This window comes from Pteropus alecto, unplaced genomic scaffold (genome assembly GCF_000325575.1).
Source record: "Pteropus alecto unplaced genomic scaffold, ASM32557v1 scaffold3, whole genome shotgun sequence".
NCBI lineage: Eukaryota > Metazoa > Chordata > Mammalia > Chiroptera > Pteropodidae > Pteropus > Pteropus alecto.
The window spans coordinates 44,834,210-44,862,183 of record NW_006442484.1 but is presented as its reverse complement, the minus strand read 5'-3'; the positions used below and the strand labels follow the sequence as shown (position 1 = coordinate 44,862,183).

The 27,974-nt window shown below is 34.6% G+C and overlaps 1 protein-coding gene and 1 pseudogene across 2 annotated transcripts in view; one reads left to right on the top strand and one right to left on the bottom strand.

Annotated features, from left to right (window-relative positions):
- The window catches only part of CHN1 (chimerin 1), a 148,005-nt gene that overhangs the window by 81,523 nt on the left and 38,508 nt on the right, over positions 1-27,974 (top strand). For both annotated transcript variants that reach the window (XM_015596477.2, XM_006921221.3), the window contains one exon: positions 24,148-24,225. In XM_015596477.2, coding sequence (XP_015451963.1) covers positions 24,148-24,225 — 78 coding nt within the window. The remainder of the gene's footprint in view (positions 1-24,147; positions 24,226-27,974) is intronic.
- LOC112470626 lies at positions 2,802-2,920 on the bottom strand (annotated as a pseudogene).

Sequence of the window (27,974 nt, the reverse complement as noted above, 5' to 3'; positions counted from 1 at the left end):
CTTAAGCTTAATCATTATAAAAGTAAGAATACCAGAGGAGTGGGTGGCATAAAGCAATCTGCGGAAAACTGAGGTTGATTTCTTGATTTTGTGTTTTCCCATTCTTTTGGGCCTGTCTTTTTTTTTTTTCCCCTTCCTTGTTCTTACCCTAACTGTACTCTTCTGTTCTCCTTCCCTAGGCCCACCTTATCTGCATCCATCTCTCTAGCCCCTAGTCAGATTTACATGCTCAAATTTCCACTGTGCCTTATCCAAGTTTAAGATCAGTTGTTCAGGATGAACAGGCTCTTAGAGAACTGCCAGATGTGCTCAGGGTCACCTATTTGCATTAAAAAGCCAATTTAATAATTTATGAGGAAGACTACAGCCATTACAGAACTTCTATTAGTGGATTTGTCCTCTGTAAACATCCTTCATAAGAAATCAAGTAGTTTTTTTTTTTTTTAAAGCCTACGTGGTTGGTAAATAAGGATATATTGGTCTGTGGGGTCTTGAGCAAGCCTTTAAGCTCCCTGGGGCTCAAATTTGCCCCAGTTTCTAAGGTGAGGACTATGGATGCCATTGCACTCGTGGTTATGAATATTAATGAGATTTTGTAATGTGATCTTCCTTCTAAATAGTGTGTTATAGGACTCATTATTGCACTTTGAGATCAAAGTGATCGAACAGGTGCCCATTCATGGGTACTGTTTTACTGAGTACTATTCCCCCAGCCTTTGCTAGAAACAACATGTTCAGGTTTCTCTTCAGGATCCATCTTTTCAATGCTTGAACTGCCCTCTGAGTTCACAAGGTAACATCAAACGGCTAATAATTGCATCATCAAGAAAGTACTTTCTCTTTTAATAATACTATGATACCTCTAATTATATCCAGTCCGGAAGCATGTATCTTTGCCAGATAATGTGTTAATGACTTTTAAGGCTAAAATATATTATTTTGCTGTGGTATTTGCATTTTAGTATTGACCAATATTTTAACTCTTCTTTCCCTGAAAGTAAGACAAGTAAAGTCATCCGCTTCTATGCCTGTCAGTGAACTTTTATTAAATCTGCACTACATGTTGAGCCTACGAGAGTCTCTCAAATTTCTCCTAAGTCTACCTGTTCCCTTTACTCCAGCTGAGTAAACCCTCTCCTTCCTATGCCTTAATATCTTAACACTTTATTTTCTAAATGGTCTTTATGAGCTATCTATATAAAATTCTTCTTGTTACTCAAAACTTATGTTGGAACTTAAGCAAGTTAAGTGCACTGCAGAAATATCATCCCCATTTCTTCTTTTAGTCTCCGTGAACTAACTCATTTTCTATTATAATTAATTGCATTTAATTCAGCACTTATCGCATGCCTCATATTTGTAATGAAACAGGCTAGGCTCTGGAAGGGATAAAAGATGTACAAGTTAAGAGCCTTGCCTCGAAGGCCTTACACTTTAAAGTTTTCATTGTTTCTACCTTATTTAATTAATACTTAGGCATCTTGGATAGGCAAGCTGTCTGTATCATCTGTATAGTATTATAGAAGTTCGATAAATATTAAGTTGTACTACTCTAATATCAGAGTTTGTTAATAGCTTAGTGGACCACAGAAAACACTTTGGTAGATAAGAACATCAATTTTTTGGAATCATGGATCACAAATTAATATGACATTCTGGCATTCCACCCCAGTTTCAAGGCTTTCATCTTTCAATGTTGTCTCACTTATGATTCAGCACCTCAAGTTTTATATAAAGTTATTAACTAAATAAAAAAAACAAATAAATGAGTATGTTTTATGAATTCAGCCAAATCCAAGGCCCTAATATAAATCACTCCTGAGACTGAGGGAAAAAAGTATAGTAATTTAACTTGATTTGATACTCTATATTTTTTCCTTGAAGAGCTCAGAATCATTAGAATGTCCCTGTGAGGGGAAGAGGACCACAGGTAAAGCATCTGAGGCACAGAAAAACTGTCTTTGTGACATGAAATAGTTTGTGAGTGTGGTAGCTAGGTGCAGCTCTTCAGGGATAAGTTCAAAGAAGCCAAGATGGTGGAATGGCGTCTCCCTGAACTACTGGGTGTCAGCTGTGTGTTGGGATAATCTGGAACCCACTAGAGAATCTCGTGCTTGTAATGATTAAAGAAAACTCAAGTGGGGACATGAAATTATTTGGGTGAATCTCATCTGTCCGTCCATCTTATCACCCACAGAGGATTAGTCATTGAGAGCCATTGGGGAAAACCAGATGGAAGGAGGAAGATGGGTGATAAATATTAGTTCCTCAGCTCCAAAGAACCAGGCCAACGAAAGACCAAATTGTAATTTTCCAAGCCAGCTGCAGTTTTGGAAGATTTCTGTATGTGGGCCAATTAAACAAATAAAATATCTCTTAAATTACTGGTTTGAGGGTTGGAAAAGGAAGCTATTAGAATTCCTTCATAGTTGCTATTTCAGAGTCTTGAGCATTTTGGTGAGGAAATAATCATTGGTGGCAAGGTCCCCATCCATTTAACTGTGAAATAGAAGTCAACTCCAGTGGCTTTAGGAGGGTGGCAGCATTTTGGGGTCCAAAGCAAGTCAAGGTTGCCAGCAATAATCTGGCTTTTCCATGTTGCTCCTAAACTACCTTTGTGTACAGTTGTAAAGAATCACCTCTCCAGTTTCAGTAAATTTTTTCATTAGATCGCATGCTCAATGATTTGGATCTGTTCTTTTTATCTTATGCTTTTACCCATCATATTTCCCCTTTATGTTTTGATTCATTTCTCCTTCACCTGAATATTTATTTATTTATTTATTTATTTATTTATTTAGCTCCTACAGCACCTGGTATTCCTCAGTGGTTTCCCATCCAAGTACTAACCAGGCCCGACCCTGCTTAGCTTCCGAGGTCAGACGAGATTGGTCACGTTCAGGGTGGCATGGCCATAGTCACCCGAATATTTAGACCTCCCAGAGATTTTAAGTCAGCCATGCCCTGAGCCTTTCCTTACTTGAGTTATGAAGACTTAATTGCTTTTGCAAGTTGTCGTAAGTTAGTCCTTAACTCTCCTTGGGTCTCCTTGGGTTACTTCAACTGGTCAAAAATTTTCATCCCTGAGTGTCATATTGCAAAAATTAGATTCTTTCAATATGAAATTACAGACATCTGTAACAGCTACTAACTAGCCCTTGTTTGTATGTCACCTTTTAGTGTGCTGCTACATTATTTTCACAGTGATTTGTTCAGTAACTTGAATATATCAGCCCTATTATCCTCTATTTCCTCACCATTCAGTGAAAATTCACTAAATGCTATATGTTTGCTGATGACCTAATTTTCATTATTCAATTTTCCATCTTATACAACATTTTCCTTGAAAATGTGTTACTGCAGCTTGTAATTATTTACGAGCAATGTTTGATAAAAGGTCACCTTTACCATAAAATTTCCCTCCAAAAGCAAAAGCTTTTATACAAGCTGCAGATGGTTTAGCACATTCTTAAGAAATTTACACCTCTCTTCCTTTCGCCCACTGAACAGGAAGGGATCTCTGTTCTGGGTATAGTTTGCTTAATAACTTTAGAATGACTTTGAGCTGTTGCCCAAGTTTGCAGTTAAAGAAAACACTGTAGTCCCCTGTCTCTTGAGAAAGCTCTGTTTTTCCATGTAATGGGGAAACTAAAAATGAGCCCATATCTTTATAGGCTCGTTTTCCAAGAATTTTTATGTCAACTATGTTGAGGTATAATTTACATACAGTAAAATGCACAGTTGCATGTACAGTTTGATGAGCTCTCACAAATTTATACACCTATGTAACTACTGTAGAATATAGAACATTTCATTTCTCCAGAAAGTTCCCTCATACCCTTTTGTAGAAAATCCTATCACCACCCACTTTCTAGAGCAACCTGATTTAATTTTTTTCAGGACAATAAATTTTTTTAACTGTCAATAACGGCAGGCAACATCCTATTTAATGTTTTACTTTCTCACCTTTATAGCACACCTTATCTTTATCTTTTCCCTTTTCATTTATTATGAAAACATCATATTATGTTGAAATACCTAGCTTTTTTACCTGATTGTTGATGTAAAATTTCTCAGGTCATATTTTTTTAGGGAAATATGAGGAACAAAAGAATTATTGGTGTGCAGTAGTGATTGCGAGGCACTGTGACTTGTCGAAAATTTCAGTCCTATCATTATGGCCTGTTCACGATTTCATCTGTAGTAAGGCTTCAATAAATTTGCATACACAATGAGGGAGGATTCTTAGGGATAGGGAAGACAGGCTTCTCTGATGGTTAGGATCTTGGACTTGAGCCACAAGCAAGCTAGAAGGTGGCCAACTCTGCTTTAATGACTGACTATCCCCTTGCCATTCCTCTCTGGAATAACTCCCACAGCAGGTGTTAGTCACCGTCACAGTTGACAAGAAAGGTATCAACAGTGAGAAAAACTACAATTTCTGCTTCTCCCTCCCAGTCTATTCAAATGGGAAACGGCATTCTTTAGTGGTATGATTCCAGAATTCCCTGTAGGACAGCACTAAAGAATTACTTTTCAGCTTTATTGAGCTCATTCAGACACTTAGATTTCTCTCCTTACAGTGCAGATTTAGTCCTGTAGACTATAGTTCTCCTCTACACTTGAGTCCTGTAGACTATAGTTCTCCTTTCCCCAGTCCTGAGTGAAGAACGACATTCTTGTGTGTAACAAGCTCCCATGGATGAACCATAGGTCGTATAAAATTCCTGGGAAATGGTTATCACTTTCTCCTTTCTGCCTCATAAAACCTATTGGAATGTGAATGAATGAGGGGTAATATTAATATAAACAGAACCTTAACTTCCCTCTAATTTCTTAAAACTAAATTAAATCATTTTCATATTAATTTTAGTGACTAACTTCAATGCACCATGACTAGAGTAGGCCCTCCAGTGAGCTAGAATTGCTCTCTAAGCAAGCAAGCCTCAGGCTCACAATCGTCTTCTCGTGCCCCTCTTTGGAAACTACATAGTTGTTGGCTGCATTCTGGATGTCTAGTGTTGCTTAAGGCGAGGACCCCTGGGAGTAGAAAGAGGAGAGTACCATAGTCTGAAAGTAGGAGAGAATTGTAGAAATGTTTTATCTACACTGACTAACTTACCACATTATGTGAATTATATATAGGTGATATTTGTGAACAAGTCCAATCATGTTACCTAAAACTGTTCTTAAATTTAGAAAACAAATCATGCATTGATATGGCTAATGTATTTAAGAGGTTTTTTCGTAGTTTAAAGAAATACATGTTCTTTCTAAATAATTTGAACAGGAAGAGATCTCTGTTCTGGGTGTAGTTTGCTTAATAAAAATATGAAGTAATAAAAGAGAAAGAGGAGGGCATTAGTATAGACACACCATCCAAAGATGGCTAACTATATGTTAACATTTTGATAGATTTCCTTCTAGTCTTCCTATGCTTAGATTATTTTAAACTTTTATATTTTTATTATACAAGTGATTCATGTTTATTGCTTACAAAAATAATAAAGGAATGAAAAACAATAAGAATATAAAAAGCACACCAAATCCTACTATTGATGGATAACATAACCAATAATATCATTCTACTTATTCTTCCAGAGGTTGTGTGTGTGTGTGTGTGTGTGTGTGTGTGCGCGCGCGCGTGTGTGTGTGTGAGTGAGAGAGAGAGAGAGAAGAAAGAAAATGTGTTTCTTCAAAATATAAACTACTTTGTAATTTGCTTTACTATTAGGTTATAAAAAATATTTCCATGTGAATAAATGTATTTCTGCTTTATCATTTTAAATGTCTATGTAATACTCATTTGTGTTTATATATAATAATTATTTAGCCAATATTTTTTATTCTATAAATATTTATTGAGTAATTGATTTGAGTTACTTTGTCCAGTACTGAGCAAGACAACTGTAGATCTTCTTGTGAAGCTAATTTTATATACCCAGAATATTAAAAAGAAACTTAAAAATTATCCTCATCATGTTAAATGATGAAGAAACAGGGGTAAGATAGAGGAACTCTTTTTACTGAGAAATCTTGCTCTTAGCTGACTGCTAACCAGTGCTCTTTTTCCCTGCATGCTGTTTATGTCATTAGTACAAATTTTCCTTAAGTCATTTTTTTTTTAATTAAGTAAAAATATTTCTTTTGCTTAAATCAAATTAGGATTACTCGAGTCATTTTAATAGACTTTCTAAATTCAGAATTTTGTTTATTCTTGCAAAATGGCTTTTTCCCGTCAAGTGAAAGATTTGTTTCTATAATAGTTAATGCTCTAAAAATTAATATTTCTTTATGAATAAGGATAACCAAAAACTTATGTTTATAAATTCATTTACTTTGGGGATAGATTAAAAGCATATACAATTGTTTTTCTTGGAATAATCTATATTTTTAAAATCTAAAAAGCCTTTACCTGAAAGAAACATTTCTGAATTTGTTGAACATAAAAAGTTATGCATTAGTTTCCTATGTAGTCATAGCAAGCTTGTGAACACTTTAGAGTTACCCAGTTCTAAATTGATAAAGCATTTTGAGGGGAAAGGATTTCCATAATTTCCATCTTCAGCATGCATAGAGAGGCTTAACTGAAACTATTTAAAACAGAACTATTTGGTTTCATATGGACATAAGATTCTAATTACCACTTATTTCCATGTGAATAGTAAGTTCCCTTTGTCTCCTTTTAGATAAAGCCTCCCACCCCATGCCTTTGCCTAGTTAATAAGTATGAGATGCTTTTCTTTGGCAGTAGTGTCCATAGTTGCTGCAAAGGGGTTTAATTTATTACTTAACATATATTTAAATTCATAATGATATTGGATTATAAACAAGTGTTTTTAATATTTCATTTTCAGTTTTTTACAAAAATATTCTAAACTTTTAAGCTAAATTTTTTTCTCTTTCTGACAGAATACTTAAATAATAATGGATTTTTAACCTTTGAACTGATGTTAAGACCCATAAAAGAATTTCTGTAGTCCTACATGCTAGTGTTTGGTCATAGCTTCGAAGCAGTCTACAGCATCAGGGTCAGATGCTCTCTTCTCTCATAATTCCTGTGTGTGTGTGTGTGTGTGTGTGTGTGTGTGTGTGTGTGTGATATGTTTTACAAAAGATCCACCTTTACTCCTCAAATAGAAGCATTTCAGAAGGAACTTTAATTATCTCATGTTATCTCCTATTTATCCAGTCATTCACACACACAACAGACACACACACACACACACACACACACACACAACAACAACAGCAGCAACCACCACCACTACGAAATTTTTTATTGGGTACAGATGACCTGTATCCTTGTCTTATGACTTAATAATGTCATTTTAAGCATGTCATAACTTGTCTGGGTCTCAGTTGTAAAACAAAGGACTCAGCTTTCATAGATGACATTCAGGTCCCTGTCACAATTTGCTACCCATAAGTTCTCTTTGTTAACCCTCAGGAGGTTTTCAGACATAAGATTCTGTACCTCTGAGAACTTACTCATCTAAGAGGTAGAACAGGCTGAAAATTGCAGATAAAGTTTAGGATTGGCTCTGCTTCTGATTAGGATTGTGTCTTTGAGCCAGTCACATAATTTTCTTTAGACTCGGGAAATTGAATGTCTCTTCTAGCTCCAAATTATACATCACTAAGGGATGTAAAACTAATAATAATAGAAATTCACTAAGGGTTGTAAAACTAAGAATAATAACAGAAATAGCTAACATATATTAATCCTCTATATGTCAGAACGTATACTGGGTACTTTACCAGATTATCTCCTTTAATCCTTATAGCAATCTTTTGTAATAATATGGGTATCTTTGGGGGTGATAGGTTTATGGTGAGTTATTCAGGGATTCTAGGGGTATGTTTTAATAGTGCATCCTTTATTTTTAAAAGTGAAATCAGGACAACCAGACCTTTTCACCAAGTGCTGTCTTGGTGTCATCATAAAGACCGAACATTGGACTGTGTTAGTATTTAGACTGAGTGGATCACTGTATTTTGAGTAATTAGATTACTCCAAAGGAAGAAGTTAAAACATCCTGGAACTTGTCCAGTGGAAGCTGAAGCATGGTTCTGATGGGTCACTCTAGAACTACACTCTTATGTTCAGTTTTTAAAATAAATTCTTATCAAATGTTAAAAGAATAAAAATATTTCAATTTACAGAATAAGAAAACCCATGACTTAACTTTTTAATATAAAAAAAGAAACAAAATATTTTTCCCTATGGTTCTCTTATGGTCGCTTGTGTCAAGTGCTACCCTTTCTTCTTTAAGTACCACAGAAATGTACAAATCCAGATAGTCTTGTTTCTTTCACAAGAACAACAACAAAAATAAAGGATTTATAATTATGTGATAATGTAAATTATATAAATGTGCAAATCTGTCAGTAATTTAATATGTGAATTTCAAATTGCAGTATACTTAGAATAAAATCTGGATAAATTTCTTTAAAATTTTTATAATTGAACTATGTTAAATGATTAACAATTTATCTGTGTATTAGTAAACTATATTGGTAACTAAGATGTATAATATAACAAAATATGTCACATTATATTTAAGATAAGTTGGCACACTTCTACACTTTCAACAGTTGACTTAAATTCAGGCTGACATCTTCAAGTTTTCTTCAGTTCAGTCTTCAAAGTGCTTATTAGCATTTCATTGTCAAAGTTGAAGCTTACTTAGCTCTTCGAAATTGACAAAAGACCTCTGAATTGACAGTCACCTCCTAAATAAACAAGATTTTTTTCTGAAGGCAGTTGAAGTGTTTTCAAATCAATACTTTAGAGACTATATATGTAAAACCTACTGTAGAGAGTTTATTATAATTTAGAAGCAAAAGAGAAAAGTGAAACAAACAACTAAAAAAAAACCCTTTCAGCTTTTTAATACAGTTTGACAGTTTTTCATTTTCTATAGTATCGCTCAGAAGCAGGGAAACCAATAACATGAATAAGGATTAGCACTTACAACAACAAAAGAAAAAAATTGAAGCAATTATTACTAATGATAGTACTTTTAAGAAATAAAATAATGTAGAAAATGAAAAAAATAACTTTAATATAAAATAAACTTTTGTGTTAGGTCTTAAATATGCATTCATAAATAGTTTTTGATTAAAGAGCCAATCAGATTGAAGCAATAAGGGCACCTGCAGAAATTTTGATTCAGTAGAATCAACATGGGGCCCAGACATATATTAATATATTTGTCTTCCTATATACGTATGTGTGCAGGGTGAGAGATCCTGTTGCACAGTAAATGTTACAACTAATGGATCACTGATTATCAAACTTTTTGATCTCAAGAGCTCTTAACACTTTAAAAATTGTTGAGCACCTCAAAGAGCTTTTATATGTATGGGTTATATCTATTGACATTTACCATATTAGAAATTAAAGCAGATTTTTAAAAACTCTTCACTAAAAAATAAAATAAACCCATTACATGTTAACATAATAGCATTATTATTAAGATAACCGTATTTCATGAACCAAATTTAGTTAGAAGAGCAGCATTTTTTACATTTCTGTAAATCTCTTTAATGTCTTAATATTAAGAAAACACCTGGATTCTCTTAAATGCTTCTGTATTCAATCTGTAGTGCTATGTTAATTTGGTTGAAGTATGTGAAAAAATTTGACCTTATAACAGATATGCATTCAGAAAAGAGGAGTATTTTAGTAGCCTTTTCAGATAATTGTGGATATTTCTTTTTGATATCACACCAAAATTGGATACGTGGTAGTTTCTTAAAGATTACTTGCAATGTGGAATCTGAAACCCTATCAATAAGCATTTCTTATTCTGTTGCACTAAAATCCACTAGTCTGTCTTGAATTCTGAATGGATCTTTCTTTCAGCTATGCATGGTTCTAACATCATGCATTGGTCATTCGGAAGATATTGGTTCACTGAGATATATAGGTCCTCTAAGCATTGGCATATTTCTTTATAGGATATCAAAAAATCATATTGTCATCATTGATCTCATCAGAAAAGTCATTTAAGTAGTGGGAAGCTATCAAGTTCAGGTGACATATACAAATTTTCCAAAAATTTTTTAACTTGAAAGTTTGAATTTTATCATTGACTGTCAGTTTTTGTTAAGGTGGCAGGCTTACTTTTTTTATTTTTTTTTTAATGCCAAGTCTGAATAACTAAATTTGTTAGTTATTCTTCCAAGCAAAAAATGATATTCTGTGGAAAAAGCAGCTAGCTCAGCATGCAACTCAAATGAATACTTTTCCATAAGAAAACCATCCCTAGAAGCAACCCAAATACCTTTTACTAATTTGGTATGAGGCTCTTACTCTTTCGGAGAGTTTTTCAAATGTGGAGGTGTAAAACTCTAAATGTAACATACATAATCTACAACAGAAAGAACAGAAGAGACAGATTTAGGGGGAAAAAACTCTCAATATGTGACCCACAATAACTAACTTAGTAGGCTATTTTTCATTAAAATCAGTACCATTGGTATAAAATAACGCATTAAATTCTAGACTTAGTGTTTCAAAGACTAGGCTGTTTTAAAAATGGAAACAACAAAGAAACATTCAACTGATGACATGGTTTAATAATTTCCAACAGTGAAAAACTTAACAAAAGCATACACTTAAAAAAGTCTACAGCTGGGGCTGCCAGTCAAGATGATAAAGGAAGTAAACGCCGCGCTTGCCTCCTCTCACAACCCCATCAGAATTATAACTAAACCACAGAAAAGCTATCACCTGAAATCTAGGCGAACAGAAGTCCTACAACTGGGGACACACAGGAGAGGCCACCTCGAGACTGAAAACTAACTAAATACATACATAAATAAAAAGACAATAAAAAGTCAAAAAAAATCCTACAGCAAGATATTTTAAACAAGTTATTTTTTAGCATCAAACTTCTTATTTTAATGTCTTCCTTATTAAGACATGCATTTGAAAATAGTTTCATCTTATAATTTTATAGCAAGTTATGGGTTGGAATTCTTAGGAAGAAAAATAATCAAATAAAACTCAGCTTACTAATAGTAGATACTGACCAAATTCCCTTTTCTTATAACATTTTCTTGCATCTCATCATTGCAGAGAGTTTTTATTCATCCATAAATTTTCATGGCGCTTTGCACCATTCCTCTAATAATAGTTGTTTTGGTCATGCATATTAATTTAAACCACAATGATTCAACAGTCTTTAGAATTGAAAACTGCAGTTCATGAAGCCCAAGCATCCTTTGTCTTTTTGGTGGCACCTGTTCTCTTAACAAACGTTTTCAATTCAGTCTCATTCTTTAGTCAGCTATGTTGCTAAGATACCTATGTTGTCACAGATTTTCTCTGTGAATTGAACTGAACATGTTTTCAGTTCATAGTTGCATGTATTTTGGCTATTAAATGAGGAAACAATATTTAAAATGCCCTTCTTCCTTGCACCTCTTAGCCAGCCATTATTTTTTTTTAAACCAAGCTATAAGATATTTTAAGAAATGGCCATTATCAGAAAATGGCCATTTTCTTTGTATTACATTTCTTCTGATAGTATTTTTAGGGCAAGAGGCTAGAATCATTCAGAAAGGCAATCATCTATGAGTGTAGAGAAATCAGTGAGGCTTACAAATAGGCTGTGGACTTGTGTGCTCATTCTTTCAAGATTTAGCACCTGCTTTGGATTAGGTGATAAGACCAATGCTAATGATGACAGTGGTATCAGCATCACTACCACCACTTGTTTTGAGGCCTTTGAGGGCTCTCTGCATGCTAGGTACTGAAAATACACGCTCTACATACATTCCATACATTTTATGTATGTTGTCTCATCCTCCCAGCCACCCTTTGAGGTAGGTGCTACCATTATTTCTGTTTACAGATGAAGAAAGTAGAACTTTTCCTAAGACCTCATAACTAACCCCATAATAAATGGAGCTGGTATTCTTTTACAGATGATCTTTACTCAAGAGTCCAGCTTTTAACCACTTAACTATAGGTAACACTGAACTTCAGTTAAAATTTTTAAAAATTGTTTTAACTATTTATGGAAAGGTGGTTGCGCAGATTGAGGAGGAAGGTTGATAAACAGCAGTTGCCTCTCCATTATTTCTAATAAAAGGACTATATAATGTGGTTGCATTATTTCCGATTAAAGGACTGTATAATGTGGTCAGCAAACTACCCTATAGTTTGGGCATTAGAAGACTTTTGAAGTCACTTCTGTGTTAGAAGAAGAGAGAGAGAGAGCCAGGATGGAGAGAGATGTAGAAGTAAGAGTAAGTAGAAGCTTGGAAGGAAGGCATGGATATAGACTTTATGAATTCAATCTTTGTTAGAAAATGGAATTATTAGGATTAAAATAGGGTAGAAAAAAGTCTTACCCATGTAATACTTATCCCAAATACAATTAACTCATTAAATATGTAATTGTTTAATATCTGATCCTTGCGAAAATAGCATAGGGCCCTGTTCTCTGCTATTTGCCACAGTTTCACTAATGCCTAGGACATAGTAGATACTAAATAAAGTATTTGTTGAATGAAAACTATTTAGGAGAGCCTAGTATTATACATACAGTTTTCAACTTAATGTGGTTCAACTTACTAATTCCTTGTCCTTATGATAGTACAAAAGTGGTACCTATTCAGCCATTTTGTTTTTCACTTTTAGTCGAGTATTCATTAAGTTACATGAGACATTTAACACCTTATTATAAAATAGGCTTTGTGTTTGATTATGTTGCCCAACTGTAGGCTAACATAAGTGTTCCAAGCCTGTTTAAGGTAGGCTAGGCTAAGCTATGATGTTTGGTAGATTGTGTGTATTAAATGTTTCAGCTTATGATATTTTCAATTTATGATGGGTCTATCGAGACATAACCCCACTGTAATCCAAAGAGCATATGTATATGCTTTGAACATTTCTGTATTTTCTTTTAATGACTTTGTGGGTATTTATACTTTCTTAGGACCCATTTTTAGAACACCACATCCTTATTTTTTATACTATATTACTTTAAAAATAAAATGTGTCTAATTATGCAATTACTGCATTCTCCATTCTGTTATAATGGAATCTCTGTTATAAATATGACTTAGTTAATTGTTTACCCATGAGATTGGAATGGCTTTCCACCTTGTAAATTATGTATGTCTGTTTGGTGAATTTTAATGAAAAGCTTAATTACCTGTTTCTAAAGACAGCTTAATTAGTTGCTCAAGAGACTATCTCTCAATTCATTGGTTTGGAGGGCAGTTTTGTTGATTTGTTTTTATTTAAGGAAGAAGAAAAGCCAGTACAAAAACAAAAACTTTTTAACATGCAGCTCAGTATCTCTCCAGTTGACGAAAGATCTGCATATATCTAAGTAAGAGCGAGCATCACTTTACCCACCACCATAAAAATAATGAAAAAAGCTTTTTAAAATGCCAGAAATTAGTCACTAAGGCTGACCTTCTCTGTATGTTGTAAACCATTTGTGAGGCTTAGAACTGAATTGGGGGTGGTCATTTTCAGCTGTAAATGTCTCAGCCTACTTATGGATCTGGGTCTTTGTAACCCTTGGTCTTATTTAAGGCAAGAATCAGTCTTGTCACATGTTGAGTGATCATATCCCAAGGGCTCAGGGAAGAATAAAGAAAGGATAGAGCGAGAAGTCGGGAGGCCTAGGTTCCCATCATGGCTCCTTTGCTTACCAAATTATCTGCCCCTGAGCAAGTTGCCTCAACATCACTGAATCTTCTTTCTGAAAAACAGGAATGTGAGAATACAATGAAATTGTGTATGTGACAAAAGTAAAGTTATGGTAAAGTAGGACTGGACTGGAATTAATAAGGCAGTTACCTCACAGATTACTTCTTGCTATGCAACATGATGATAGAATCAAGCCTACTGCTGGAAAGGCTCTAAGGCCTCCCTCACATCCCTGCACATCTCTCTTCAATGTTAGTTGCTCTTAAGAACATTTTAGTGGAAAGGGTAGTAAAACACTAGCCTAAGCTGACCAGATAGGCTTAAATAATATTTGACTGTTACAACCTAAGATATTCAATTGCTCCTTAAATTGTCTCCCATTATCCTTCCTTTCGTGGGGGAGGAAAAGAGCAGGTGGATCCCTCTTGATACATTAAAATGTCATTGAAAGATAGATACTAAATTATCCTTTAATCTTTTCTTCCTCCTCACAGGAAGTTGATTGTAATCTGACTTTCTGTGTTTTGTTTTCTAATGTACTGATCATACATGGGCCTGGTCAAGATGCCTCAAATTGCCCTTAAGATGTTGAGTTCCATATGGGACACAGTATATATATAAAAGAATCTAATTACCTCTTGTATGAAGGAGAGTATTCAAGTTATGGATTCTTCATGTTCTCTCTTAATTTCCTTAGGATCCTTTGAATTAAGAAATTTCATAAAATAAAATGAAATACTGTGGAGATTTTATAAAAAGTTTATTTTAGGAAATGCCCAGATGCAAGCTATTTTTATTTTTTTAACATCATTATCTTGATGTAAACCATGTCGTGTAGCAGTGTCATTACAAAGAAAAGACAAGTTAATGTCTGACAGCGAAGTGAAATATTAACACACCTATGAATTGTGCTTATGCTAACACTTCTTCTCAGGTTCATTGTTTATGAAGTTAACTCTTTTACCTTCAAGTCATTATTGCCATTTCCAAGTAAAAAAATAGGTTTTTGAAAGTATGTTTGAACTTCACAAATATACTTCATACCATGAATCAACATTTCTCCTAATTAAAGCTTAAAATGGTTATTAAAATAAATAATAATTGGAGTATTCTGATCAAACTACATGTATAGGTGATAAGCTCTTATGACTGAAGTTTAAGAAAGTTGATAACAGGTTCTTTTAAAAATGACCAAATCACATAGACTCCATCCTAGCCTAATCAGTGGACATCATGAGAGAAATGAAAAACTAAAAATATAATACCAAACTTTTATTCTGATACATTGGCTTGCTTCTGTTAAATTGGTGAATGCAGAATGTTCATTGGACTGCAGTAACTTGAAATAATCTCACATGGCAGTTTAAAATCTGAAAATACTCCTAATAATGTCAATCTGAGTCTGCATTTTAGCTGTATTTTCCTTATGTGTATTAAAACTAAAAGCTCTTTGAAAAAGTCAAAACATTTATGACAACAAGAGTTTTACACTGAATTTGAAGTCTAATTATTGATAAAGTATTAGAGCTTGTTTAATTTCATCACCTCTATTTTTCCACAACAATAATAGCACCATCTAAGCATGGACTTAAGATGAAGGAGCCCCTGCTGAATGGACATTGAGTATTCTGGTTCATTGGCAAGGTCATCCTGATTAGGATTCAATAGACGTCTTAACTCTATGCATTAAATATTCAGTTCATCTAACCCATTCCACTTGTTCAGATTCCACTCTTAACACTTCCTAATTGTTTTTCAATTCCAATGTAGGTGTGCTACCAAAAAAGAAAATGTTCATCACCCATTTTATAATTATGTCTCATATCTTAGTATAAACTAGACAACTGTCATTCTACTTTTACCTATCAGTTTCATGAACTTATTATTATAATGTCAGTCTCCCTTTGAGAAATAGATATGATCTCCTTGGGCTGACAGATTAAGTTTCTGAGCCTGCAAGAATGAGTACTAGACAAAGCCCATAGTAAATTAGCCAGAGCTGCCTCATGGAGACTCACTGAAGATAGCCAAGCTGGCCTTTGCCATGTAAGCACACCAAATCTTTACATTCCTGTGTGCTGAATGAGTAAGAACCTTCCTTTTTACTTCTGAATTTCTGTTAAAAATATAGAGAAAACCATGGAATTCACTAGGTCCAGCTGGGACTTAGAAAAGTTGAAATACTTGGCTGGTATCGGTCAGAACCAGGCTTGACAACCAGGCTGTATGCCATTTCAGTCCCTCCTTTCCAGGCCTGGGATTCTTCATACTGAATGCAGAAAGCTCCCTCAAAACTGTCACTTGGAGAATTTGATCATTTCTGTTGTTTCTTGAAAGAATAGGAATGCAGGGCTGTACCTTTTTGTTTGCATTGTGTTTTCAAATGTCTTACATTTTATAAGAGGTCATGTTAGAGTGTACAGTTTGGTAATGTCAATGTTAGTATAGTGTAATTTCAATTTATTATCCACTGAAATGAATGCATTGATGTGCCTTTTTATCTGCTTAGGTGAATATTAGATTAATGCTAGAGGAGCTATGTAATGAAGACTGAGTTAGGAATTATGATGAGGCTGATACCAGTAGCATAAAAATTTAGAGCCCTGGCAAGATGTAAGAGCTTTCAGTGCAACATAAAAAAATATTTATCCCAACATAACTTAAGGAATTTATAGAGTTTATATAGAAGTCTCTAATGTTTGACTTAAAATGCATTTGAAATTTTTTGATTAAATAATGAATCTGATGGACACTATGAATTCATATATAAGTAGTACTAAAATGGCTGGTGATCTGAGGGGTGCTAGAATATAGGTGATCCAGAAATTTATTTAAATGATAGCCTTTCAAAATTTCATGTTAACAAAAGATAATGTGAGAGACAGGAATAGTCTAGAGGAAAGACACAGGATTTGAAGTGATATAGACCCAGGTTCAAATCCTGTTCTCACCACATACTAGTTAGATGACCTTGGGCAAGTTATTTAATCTCTCTGAGCTCTGTTTCTACATCTGTAAAATATCTACCTTCAACGTACATATAAAGCATTTACTTGCATGTGCCATGTAGTTGTCTGTTAATAAATGTAAGCTGATTTATATATTGTTAAGTACCTTGGAATATATCCAACTCTTGGCCATAATGGAGAGAAATTAAGTTACAAATTACAATTAGGGAAACAAAGATATGAATAATCTTTGTATCTAGAGTGAGCTGAATTTGCTTAGATCTTCAGATCCTGGTATTGGAAAAACTGTGTTGTTGACATTTTATTGAAATCATAGGATTTGCTAAACCTGAAACAGTGTTCAGATCACCCAATAGTTATTCCAGTTACTCTTCATCTCCCTGAGCCTCAGGGCCATGCCAGCTAGAACATCCTTTATGGTGCTTTTGGGATGGAATATTGACTTAGCTTAGTTAACTGGAGCGTTGTGCTCATGAGTCTATGGTATCATCATGGTGTTACAAAGGAAGTGGCTGTTTGCATGAGGTCTTTCGCTTTCCTAGAGAACATTCTTACTGAGTCCTGACATTCAGTAATTGGAGATTTATTTTTTTTGGCTTAAGTCTTGGTCCCATTTTAAAAACCAGTGGAAAAGGAAGTATAATCAGTCATTTGTACCTTAGTGTACGTTGATAAGACCCTTCCCTGTAAGTAGGGTTTGAGGTGGAAAGGTGGAGAGAACAGGGGTTAGTTACTCAGTTACCAGGGGTTCAGATTGCCGAAACTGAGTAAGGCAAGGTAAAAATTGCAGCATGATGATGCTTGTGATATGTCTTTAAACCACCTGGCTACAATTTAACCTGGAACTCACATTGCTTAGGACAGTGGTTTCGAGCCTTTAATGTGTATCACTGTCACATATTATACTAACCATGAAAAATATAGGTTCTTGGAAATCTAGATTTCTTTAATACAGGAAGGAGGGAAACTTCTATTTATTGATTACTCTGTGCCAGAAATTCTGCAGAAATGCTTCCCATATATTATTTAATTCTTAATAATCGTATTATGTAAATACTTTTAATCCATTTTACACATGAGACAAAGATTGAAATAAGTAAGTAATTTGCAAAGGACATGCCACAGCCAGTAGATGACAGAGTTAAGGTCAGCACTTTTGTCTAGATCCAAAGCCCATGATCCTGCTTTACTACACTTGGTAAAAATGAGATGCTAGCTCAGCACAAATTCAGTATCATTTATTCACTGAACAACAGAGTAGTGAAATCAGCAGTGGAAATTTCTTTATTTCAAAAATAGCAAATGTGTTCATTTCCAAGGTCACCTATTTTCTCCTTCTATTCCTTATTCCTCATACAACTCACCACCCTCCACACACCATTTTTATAGTCTGCTTCTCTCTGTTACAGATGGTGTGGACAGAGGTAGAAACAGAGAGAGTTGTGGAATCTGCCCATTCCTCATCTTTTTTTGCAGGCCAGACACCCTCATTCAAGTGAATGTACAGAGTGATGTCAGTTTCGAGGATGGCCAGAGTCGGGTGTAAGACAGGCCAGAGATTCCTGGTCGACATAAAAAGCTAAATCCTGCTGGTTTCCAGGAAGAGTGACTCTGTGGGATATGTGTCCTGTCAGTTTAGACCCCGACCCAGTTAAGCCATTTTTTTCTACTTTATAGAACCGGAATATGAGGGGGCTATATCTCTAACACCTTGGCTTCGTCTCCTACTTTCATCAACAGCTGCCAGACTCTGAAGACAAAAAAAACAGGAATTGAGATCACAGACTCCTCTTCCTGACTGTGACCTTGAGCGAGTCACTCTGTGAGCACTTCCTCATCTGTAAAATGTCTATTATACAACATACTCTCAGGGTGGTTGTGACTAATAGGACAATGATATGAAGCATCAAACACTGTTCCTGGCCACTTAACAAATGCAGACAATCTCCTTTCCATTCCATTTCCACCTCTCTCCCAACTGTGCTTCTTCAACTAACACATATCATATATGCCTTTTAAAAAATAGGATTAGAACTAGAATTTGGGAAATTTGGTAATGACCATAATATAAAGGGATGGGCAGAAGTTTCCAGTCATGTTTTAATGGTATAAACCAAAAACTGATAAATCTACAACTCCTCGAGGGCAGGAACATGTGTCTTATACTAAACAGTATATATACCCTTAAGCCAATGTTTGATACAGTACCCTGTAATACCGTCACTTATTGAGTGCTTACTGTATGCAGACAGTCGTTTTCTCTTTTGTCTGCCATCCCCTTTAATACCTACCCCAGGTAGGTAATATCTTTAGTATGTAGATGAGGTAACCGAGGTAACCAAGGCACCAAGCAAATCTCCCAAGGTCAGGATTCAAACTTCAGTGTCTCTGATTTCAAATTCCATCTTTCTTATTATAACACACTGCCTCCCTCCAATAACAATAGCTGCGTTTATTTGATTTTATTTTTTTTAACCAAATGTTTATTGAACTTTTATTTGTGCAAGTTATGTGCTAGATTCAGGGTTTATACTAAGATGTCTAAGACCCAATTCTATATAAACAGCTACACAGGTAACTGTGATATGAGGTAGAATGTGATATGTCTCATAATTAATGAACAAGTGAAGGGCTCTGAGGTTCACACATGGGTAGGATCACATCTAATTAGTGCACATCATCAAAGTCTTCATAAAGGAAGGGGTGGGTATTCGGAGCATAGGGGGCTGCATTGCCTATTGCATGTTCTGCATGCTAAACTTGAGACCTGGAAATTTTAGTTACTATTACTTTTCTTACCATCCATTGTTATTCATTGTTTACTGTCTTACCTTTTGTTACTACTCTTCAAAATCAAAGAGAGAAAATGACTCGAGAAACCACCTTGAAGAGATCAGAGAGAAGAATACAACTCCCCTCAGACTCCAATTTCCTCTCCTTTGGGTGGATATAGCATAGTTACTCACTGCCTATACTAGCTGTGTAGTCTTGGGAAGTCAACTTGTTTAGGCCTCAGCTCTTTCAACTATAAAATGAAGATAAAACATATGCCTCATTGTCATTTTTCTGTGGATTTTATGGGATTGTACAGTCAGGTGTTTAGCTGGGTGCCTGGAACATAGGTACTTAATAATCAATAAATGATAGCCATGATTAACGTTGTAACTGTCTAAGTAGGTATGGCAAGATATATATAAGGATGAGTGGCATACATTTATCTAGAACATAAGAACATTGACATTGGTTCTGAATCTCAGAGTTAGCAGTTCTTATGACTTGAGAGCTCTTTAGCAAAATTAAAGCAGAAATGCAGTTGTAGTTACTGAAGGCGTAATAGTAACCAAACCCTCAGCCATCTGAAGGTAGATCAGAACTTTTTCACCTGAGCTGTTTTCTGTCTCCTTACTGCCCTAGGTAGCTGCCCAAGTTGCAATTAATCTAATATTTCTTGATTAGGCAGAAAAATTATTCAAGGACATTATGACTCTGCAGATTCTACAGTAGACCTTGTCTCTCAATGACAAAGTGTTCACTTTACCCAACGATGAATTTTCTGGATAACTTTACCGTTAATATTTTTATATTTTGGTTGAATTTTAGTACAGATGAAGTACTGGAGGTGATCTATACTAAAGGCCCTTGATCAGAAATGCTCAGAAAGAAAAAAGCTACCTGGATTATATAGGTGATTATTTTCTTTAACTTAATAACTTAAGCATTGTGTTAAATATTATGGAGAAAAAATTACCGTTAAATTTGCCTTTGGAGTCTGTTTTTATCTGGTGCCTGCTGAAAATTGGATCACTTCACTTTAGGTTATACATGACTAAAAAGTCGGTTGGGCTTTATTTTTAGTCATCACATGACCATCTAGGCCTAAGCTGAAGAGTAATTTAGGTTAGGCAAGGAAAGTTCTTTTCATTTTATTTCCTCTTGGAACAGGAGCATTTTTTTGGTCTCATATTAATCACATAAGTGTATAAATTTATGAAAATGAAATATCTAAATATTAACTGATGCCTTTTACTTAGAAACATTTTTTAAAGAATAAACCATTTTAGAAAAAGGGACTATGGACTCAAGTAAATAAAATATTTGGAGATGTTGAACCAGTCATTCAATATTTCTAATATCTAGCATGTTTAAGTACCATGCCGTAATTCATGCCATAATTAAACTGAAATCTACATTGGGCACATATACCCTACAGATTATGAAATCTGAGATAAATTACACTAAGCAAATGGACTGAATTTGTTTAAATAGAGTTTCAGATTGTTTAAATACAATATATTAGAATCATAATGGATTGTACTTAATTATTATAGTATGAGTAAACAGATGGGAGACTTTTAAGGAACCAGTATGAGAAAACAAGCTTCTTATATAGCACCTTAGTAAAAACTATAGGTGTTGCTCTTAAATATAGGTGGTTGGAATCTTACCCAGCCACTTCCCTTTCTTTTTTAAAAAATTATTTCCAAAAAACTTTTTAGTCATCTTTTAAAAAATTTCTTTTTAAGTATGGTTGATATACATTAGTTTCAGTTGTACAACAGTGATTCAACATTTATATATCTTATGAAGTGAGCACCGCAATAAGCCTAGTAACCGTCTGTCACCATACATAGTTATTACCATAGTATCGCCTATATTCCCTATGTTGTACATTATATCCCCATGACATTTTATAACTGGAAGTTTGTACTTAATCCCTTTTCTGCCCACTTCCCCACCCCCTCCCTTCTGGCAACCATCAGTTTCTTCTCTGTGAGTTTATTTCTGTTTCAGTTTGTTCGTTCATTTGTTTTGCTTTTTAGATTCCACATATAAGTTAAATTACATGGAATGTGTCTTTCGCTGTCTTATTTCACTTAACATAATACTCTCTAGGTCCATCCATGTTGTTGCAAATGGCACAATTTCATTTTTATGGCTGAGTAATATTCCATTATATGTATAGAACACATCTTTATCCATCATCTATCAGTGGACACCTAGGTTGCTTCCATATCTTGGTTATTGTAAACAATGCTGCAGTGAACATAGGGTTGCATATATCTTTTGGAATTATTGTTTTCATTCTCTTCAGATAAATATCCAGAAATAGAATTGTGGGATTATATGTAGTTCTATTTTTTAATTTTTTGAGGAATCTCCATAATGTTTTCCATAGTGGCTGCACTAGTTTTTCATCCCACCAAAAGTGAACAAGGTTCCCTCTTCTCCACATCTTCACCAAGACTTGTTGTCTTTTGATGATAGCCACTCTGACAGGTATGAGGTGACATCTCATTGTGGTTTTGATTTGCATTTCCCTGGTGATTAGTGATGCTGAGCATCTTTTCATGTGTCTGTTGATCATGTGTTTTGTCATCTTTGGAGAAATGTCTATTCAGGTCTTTTGCCCGTTGTTAAATTGGATTTTTTTTTTTTTAATGCTGAGTTGTATGGTTTTAATATGTTTTGGATATTAACCCCTGATCAGATACAACATTTGCAAATATCTCCCATTCAGTAGGTTTTTTCATCTCGTTGATGGTTTCATATGCTTTTAGTCTGATGTCTCATTTATTTTTGCTTTTGTTGCCTTGGCCCAAAGAGACATATCCCAAAAAAATATACTAAGATCGATGCCAAAAAAGTTACTGCCTTTGTTTTTTTTTTTTCCCGGGGGGTTTTATGGTTTCAGGTCTTACATTTAAGTCTTTAATCCATTTTGAGTTTATTTTTGTGTATGATATAAGGAAATGGTCTAGTTTAATTTTTTTTTGCATGTATCTGTCCAGTTTCCCCAACATTTATTGAAGAGACTATCTTTTCCCATTGTATATTCTTGCCTCCTTTGTAGTACATTAATTGACCACATAATCATGGGTTTATTTCTAGACCCTCTGTTCTGTTCCACTGATCTATGTGTGTTTTTGTGCTACTATACTGTTTTGCTTACTATAGCTCTGTGGTATAGTTTGAAATTAGGGAGCATGGTACCTCCAATTTTGAAGATTTCTCAAAATTGCTGTGGCTATTCAAAGTCTTTTGTGGTTCCATATAAATTTTAGGAATATTTGTTCTAGTTCTCTGAAAAATATTGTTATTTTAGTAGGGATTGCAGTAAATCTGTAGATTGTTCTGAATAATATGGACATTTTAACAATATTCTTCCAATGCATGAGCACCCCAGAACCTCTCTTTCTACATCAGCAAACAAACCTCCAAGGGTCCTGTAAGCATAGTTACACTACATCTGAGACCTATGTTCATAAGGAATTATTCCCAGCTGGTTCTCACTATGACCTGGCCTCAAGCTTGTTAAATAATGAATGTGGTAAGAATTAAAATAATGGTTGGATCTATTTAAGTATAGACTACAGCTCATAGTAGGGAGAAAAAACTGACCACTTCAGGGTGTTAGCAATGTTATATGCATGTTCCTTATTCTATAGGATAATAGTATGATACCTTTTTTTTAATCAAAATATTTACTAACTTCTGCTTATCTTTAATAAAATTTGGTTTTAGTTAACCTCAGTCCATGCACAAAGGAGAATATATGTCAGCCTTTCATAATTTACCTGGCAGTGGTGCATTCTTTTTAAAACCTGGTGCTGCATGTTAATTTTCCTTTGCTTTTAATAGATAACAATATATTCCATTTTGTAACGATGCATGACTCATTCATTGCTCATTGTCTTTCCACTTTTTCTTCTTGAGCCAGCAAGAAAATCTTACATGAGAGGAGGGAGAAACAGAGTGAGTTGAGGAGTACAGTACTTAAATACTGTTGCTTGATTTTCATTGGTTATCTCCTTTCTTACAGCGACCAGTCTAATCCAGCCTTCCTTGTCAAATCCCTCCCCACCCCCACCCTCTGCTAGGGGCTGCACAGGGTGTCTTGCTAGAAACTGATTGCAGGCAGTATGTAGGCATCTTTCATTCAGAATGGATGTTAATATATTGAATAGAGAAGAAAGCTTTTAGAAATGTATCGTTTGTCAAAACTGGATGGCTTTTAAAAAGGGATAGAGAGATGCTGAATGTTTTGTATGTTAGCATCGACTATTTCTGTTCAGACTCTTAAGTTTTCAGAAGCTTAAATATAGAGCCCTTTTAAAAAGGAAGAAAGAAGAATTTTTCTGGTTAATCGACCTCTTTTTAAGAAGTGCTTCATCATCCTCCTCCACCTTTCTGTGATGTTTCTCTGCAGCTCTCTGTAGGTTAGGGTTCTGTGCTGGCTGGCAGAATGCTCATCTGTTAGCTGAATAGAGTTCATCGACTGACATAGATCAATATAGGTTTTATTTCTTTCTTGTGAATTCCAAAATGCCATCCAAAGAGTCTTGGTCGGGTAGGAAAACTAATAGAGCTGCAGTTCACAAATCAAAACAAGAGGGCCGTCAGCAAGATTTATTGATAGCAGCCTTGGGAATGAAACTGGGTTCTCAAAAGTCGTCTGTGACAATCTGGCAACCTCTGAAACTCTTTGCTTATTCGCAGTTGACATCACTTGTTAGAAGAGCAACTCTGAAAGAAAACGAGCAAATTCCAAAATATGAAAAGGTTCACAATTTCAAGGTAAGAATATTTGTTTTTAACCTTTTCTTGTAAGAAATGTACATTACTTGAAATATACAGTATTAAAGAAATATCTGTTGATGTCTTTTTAAAACTAGGATGACTGAACTAAAATGCTCTTGCTATTTAAGGAATAGCTGAATAAAGCTAATAGAATCCAACCCCATTTTCTCTAATGCTGATATAGTATTTTGTTTAATCAGTGTATCTCAATGGTAAACGTCTTGACTGATATTTAAAAGGTCTCATTTAAAAATGATTTTGGCGTTAATTTTATTTGTGATGCAAATATGTCTGGCTACCTTTTTGGATATTTTGTGATGCAAATATATCTAACTATCTTTGTGGGATATCTCTGTTTCTTTCTGGTAAAAAGCTGTAGATATATAAGAGTCATGTGCTATTGCATCTGGAATGAGCAGATGGTCTGCATTCCCCATAGTTTCTGTCTTTTCTCTCTGTTAATGAATTGACCATGATGAAAGGAGACTGACTTCCATAGGAATGTTGATGCCGCTGATACTAGCAGCTTCTCTTCCATTTTTGAGTATGTGTGTGTGGTTTATAATTGTGTGTTAATGTGTTTTACCAACTATACTTATCATCTTTTATCAAGATGTATTGATTTCAAGCTGTGTGTAGATCTTGCCTGTATTTATAGTATGATATAGGCACTGAAGTTCAGTCCTTTGCAACCTGATTTCAGAGAACATACAATGTGAGACATTGAATAAGGAGACCCAGTTACACTTAATGAGTGGATGTATGCACTGGCATTTCTATAGTAACTTCCCAGTAGTTAAACAACTTTATGATGAAGTTCTCGAGACATGAATATTTTTAGTTTAGACAAAATGTCATTAGTTTTGATGTTAAGGGGTATCTTGTTTCAAAAGATAATAAAAGCTGGAAACCCTGATCTTCCATTTGTTTATTAATTTATTCAGCAAATAGAATACATCAGGCTCCATAGCAGGAAATTCCATCCCAAATTTGCAATTCATCTGATTTTTAACACCAGCATCTATTTTATTCATATGCTAAATACAAAGCCCCCAATATGCTCTGCTTTTACCATAGTGAGGAATAGAGTTTTATAATCTTCAGATCATTTGGAGATAAAGGATAAACTCCAAAATGTATGGGTTGTGTAAAGATTGCTGATATTTCAAGGTAAACTAAATAGCATTTTATTCTTCCCCTTTAATCATATCATTAAGGCCTTACTTTTCAGCCAGTATCTGATTTAAAATGAGACTGAGACCATTTAGCATGTGTATCTAGTTTCAACCACATCTTCCATTTATGAACATATACAGGTTAGGCCTCAGTTTCTTCTTGCATGATATACAACTTGGTCTTACAGGATTTTTATCAGGAGAAATGATCCCAAATAAATCCTTCTGCAAATACAAAGTTTATGTGCATATTAGCTCACAGAAAGAGCAGTTTAGGTTCCTAAGCATGCTGTTTATAAATGACTGAGATTTTAAAATATATCTCCAAAGATGTACCTTCTGTGTGTTTAGCAGGAACAAATTGACCTATTAAGAATGCCATTTTAGTGCTAAGTCAAGTTCATTGTACATGCTTTCTATCAATATTGATTAAAAGCAAATAGGGCTATTTGAAGATTTATATAAACAAGCATATTCTCATTTTTGGTTTTATCTTCCAGCAAGTTCTCAATTTTAATTTAACACATGGCTTTAATGAGCAAATTTTGTATAGCCAGAAAGTGCTGACTATGGGACTAATTGTGACTCTAAGCTTGGTACCTAAACTGTTTTAAAGATATTCGTCTTTTTTAAAAAAAAAAAAAAAGCACATTAAAAAGTAGAAATATGCTTCCTTCTGTGGATTTAAAAAATTAAAACCAGATTGAGCATACTGTTAAAAAAAAATGCTCAAGAGAGAGCTCGTGTTAGTGAGTTACATTACTGTTTTTAGAGTTGCTAATAAGGTCAGAAGTCTCAGAATTTGACTCTTTCCATTGAAATTACTTTTTGTGATTTAAAAAATGTTTCTGTAGGGGGGCTTTATAAAAAAGAGAAAAGAAATTGAGGGGGAGTTATACTTGACTTCTGAGAACTTCTCCCAAAAGAATTCAGACTCCGTGGGCAGGAGCAGTTCTGTCCCACACAAATGTTCACTTAGAAGGTCACTGCTTGTGATACGTAAGTATATACAGTTCTGAGATTTATTGGGGGGAAAACCCCAAGCATTAATCATTCACGTGGCCTTGCCATTGACAGTTTTCTATGTTGGTAAAAGTTAATTCTGCCTACCACGAGCCCACTCACCAAAGCCTCATTTCAATGAGGTTTTCTTTTTTGCTTCTTGAACTGCCTTGTTATGTAACGTTGCTCTGTGGTGTTGAACAGCTGCCAAATCTTATTTCAGAGGGTGAAGCCAAGAGTGTATTATACCTTTAGTGAAAGCATTCACCAAGGTGAAATCCAAAAAAATCAGCTGGGCCTAACTCCAGACAGGTGTTTGTGTTTTAAAGGTTTTTGGGTTTTTTGTTAGAAAGGGGGGAAAAAAACAAAACAGGAAGACTTACCATTTTTCTGTGTTATGTAACATGGTCTTTTCTATTATTACTTATAACAATTTGATAAATAATCAATCATAAAAAAAGATCGTTGTCTCTTGGAAGGTCATCATTTTAAAAATGTACCACATTTTTTTAATCACAATTACCCTATGAGTTGTCAACATAACTTAGAGCGAAAAATAATTTTAACTGTCTCCTAAATATCCTGCCTTCTTTCTAACATGAGAGAGCAAGCTAATTTCTTGAGCAGACTTTAAAGAAAAAATCCTCTTGACATTAAAATAAGACGCAGGCACCCCACCAGTAGTGACTGCATCACATTTCTGAGGCTCTCTGGATAGAATGATAAGCAAGCTCCTGAGGGCAAGGGCTGGGCCTTAGTTATTATTTGTATGACCTTCGAGAGATTGCTTTTTCTCTCCGAACCTTGGGTTCTGCATCAGAAAAATTGAGTTCCTGGTATGTGTAGGTACATGGTAGCCACTATTTTTGTTATTACAAATTACCCCTAAAATGGATATATTTTTTTTCTGAGTTCATTCCAAGACTGTTTTTTTTTGCCCAGCTGTAGAGGTCATGATGCAGTTGAAAAAAACCTGGCATGATTGTGGGGCTAAAGAAAGCTCTTGTTTCTTTCTTAGCTCCTAGGCAGAGTTAGATGTTATATAAGAGCAGTTGCATTTTTATGCACCACAGAATACAGTGAAATCCTCTGTATTTCTTTCACTCCCTCCAAATTATTCAGTGTTTCATTTGGTATATTTAATTCAGATAGGTCTGTAAAATAAAGTCAAGATTACATATAGTAACAACAGAAACCTGGCAATTTAGGCAAATTAAATAGAAAACATTAAGAATTATAGTGAGTAGATACTTTAAAATATGAGTTTAGTTCTTTTTCAAGATAGTCTTGAAGTGGTGACTGGTTGATTTCAGAGTTTCAGATACTTGCATTCTGTATATAAATGAAAGATATAACATATCATATTAATAGATTTAAGTTGCCAAGATAATATGTAAGCAATGAATCCCAAAATGTGAATTGATACTGCAATTAAAATAACATTATAATACGAGCCTTGTAATATTTAGTAAAATGATTGATTCAAGACCTGGGATAAACCAATAATAGTGAACCCATCAGTCCTGGCCAACAAACCAGACATTCTGCTGTTTGAATAACTGTAGAGTA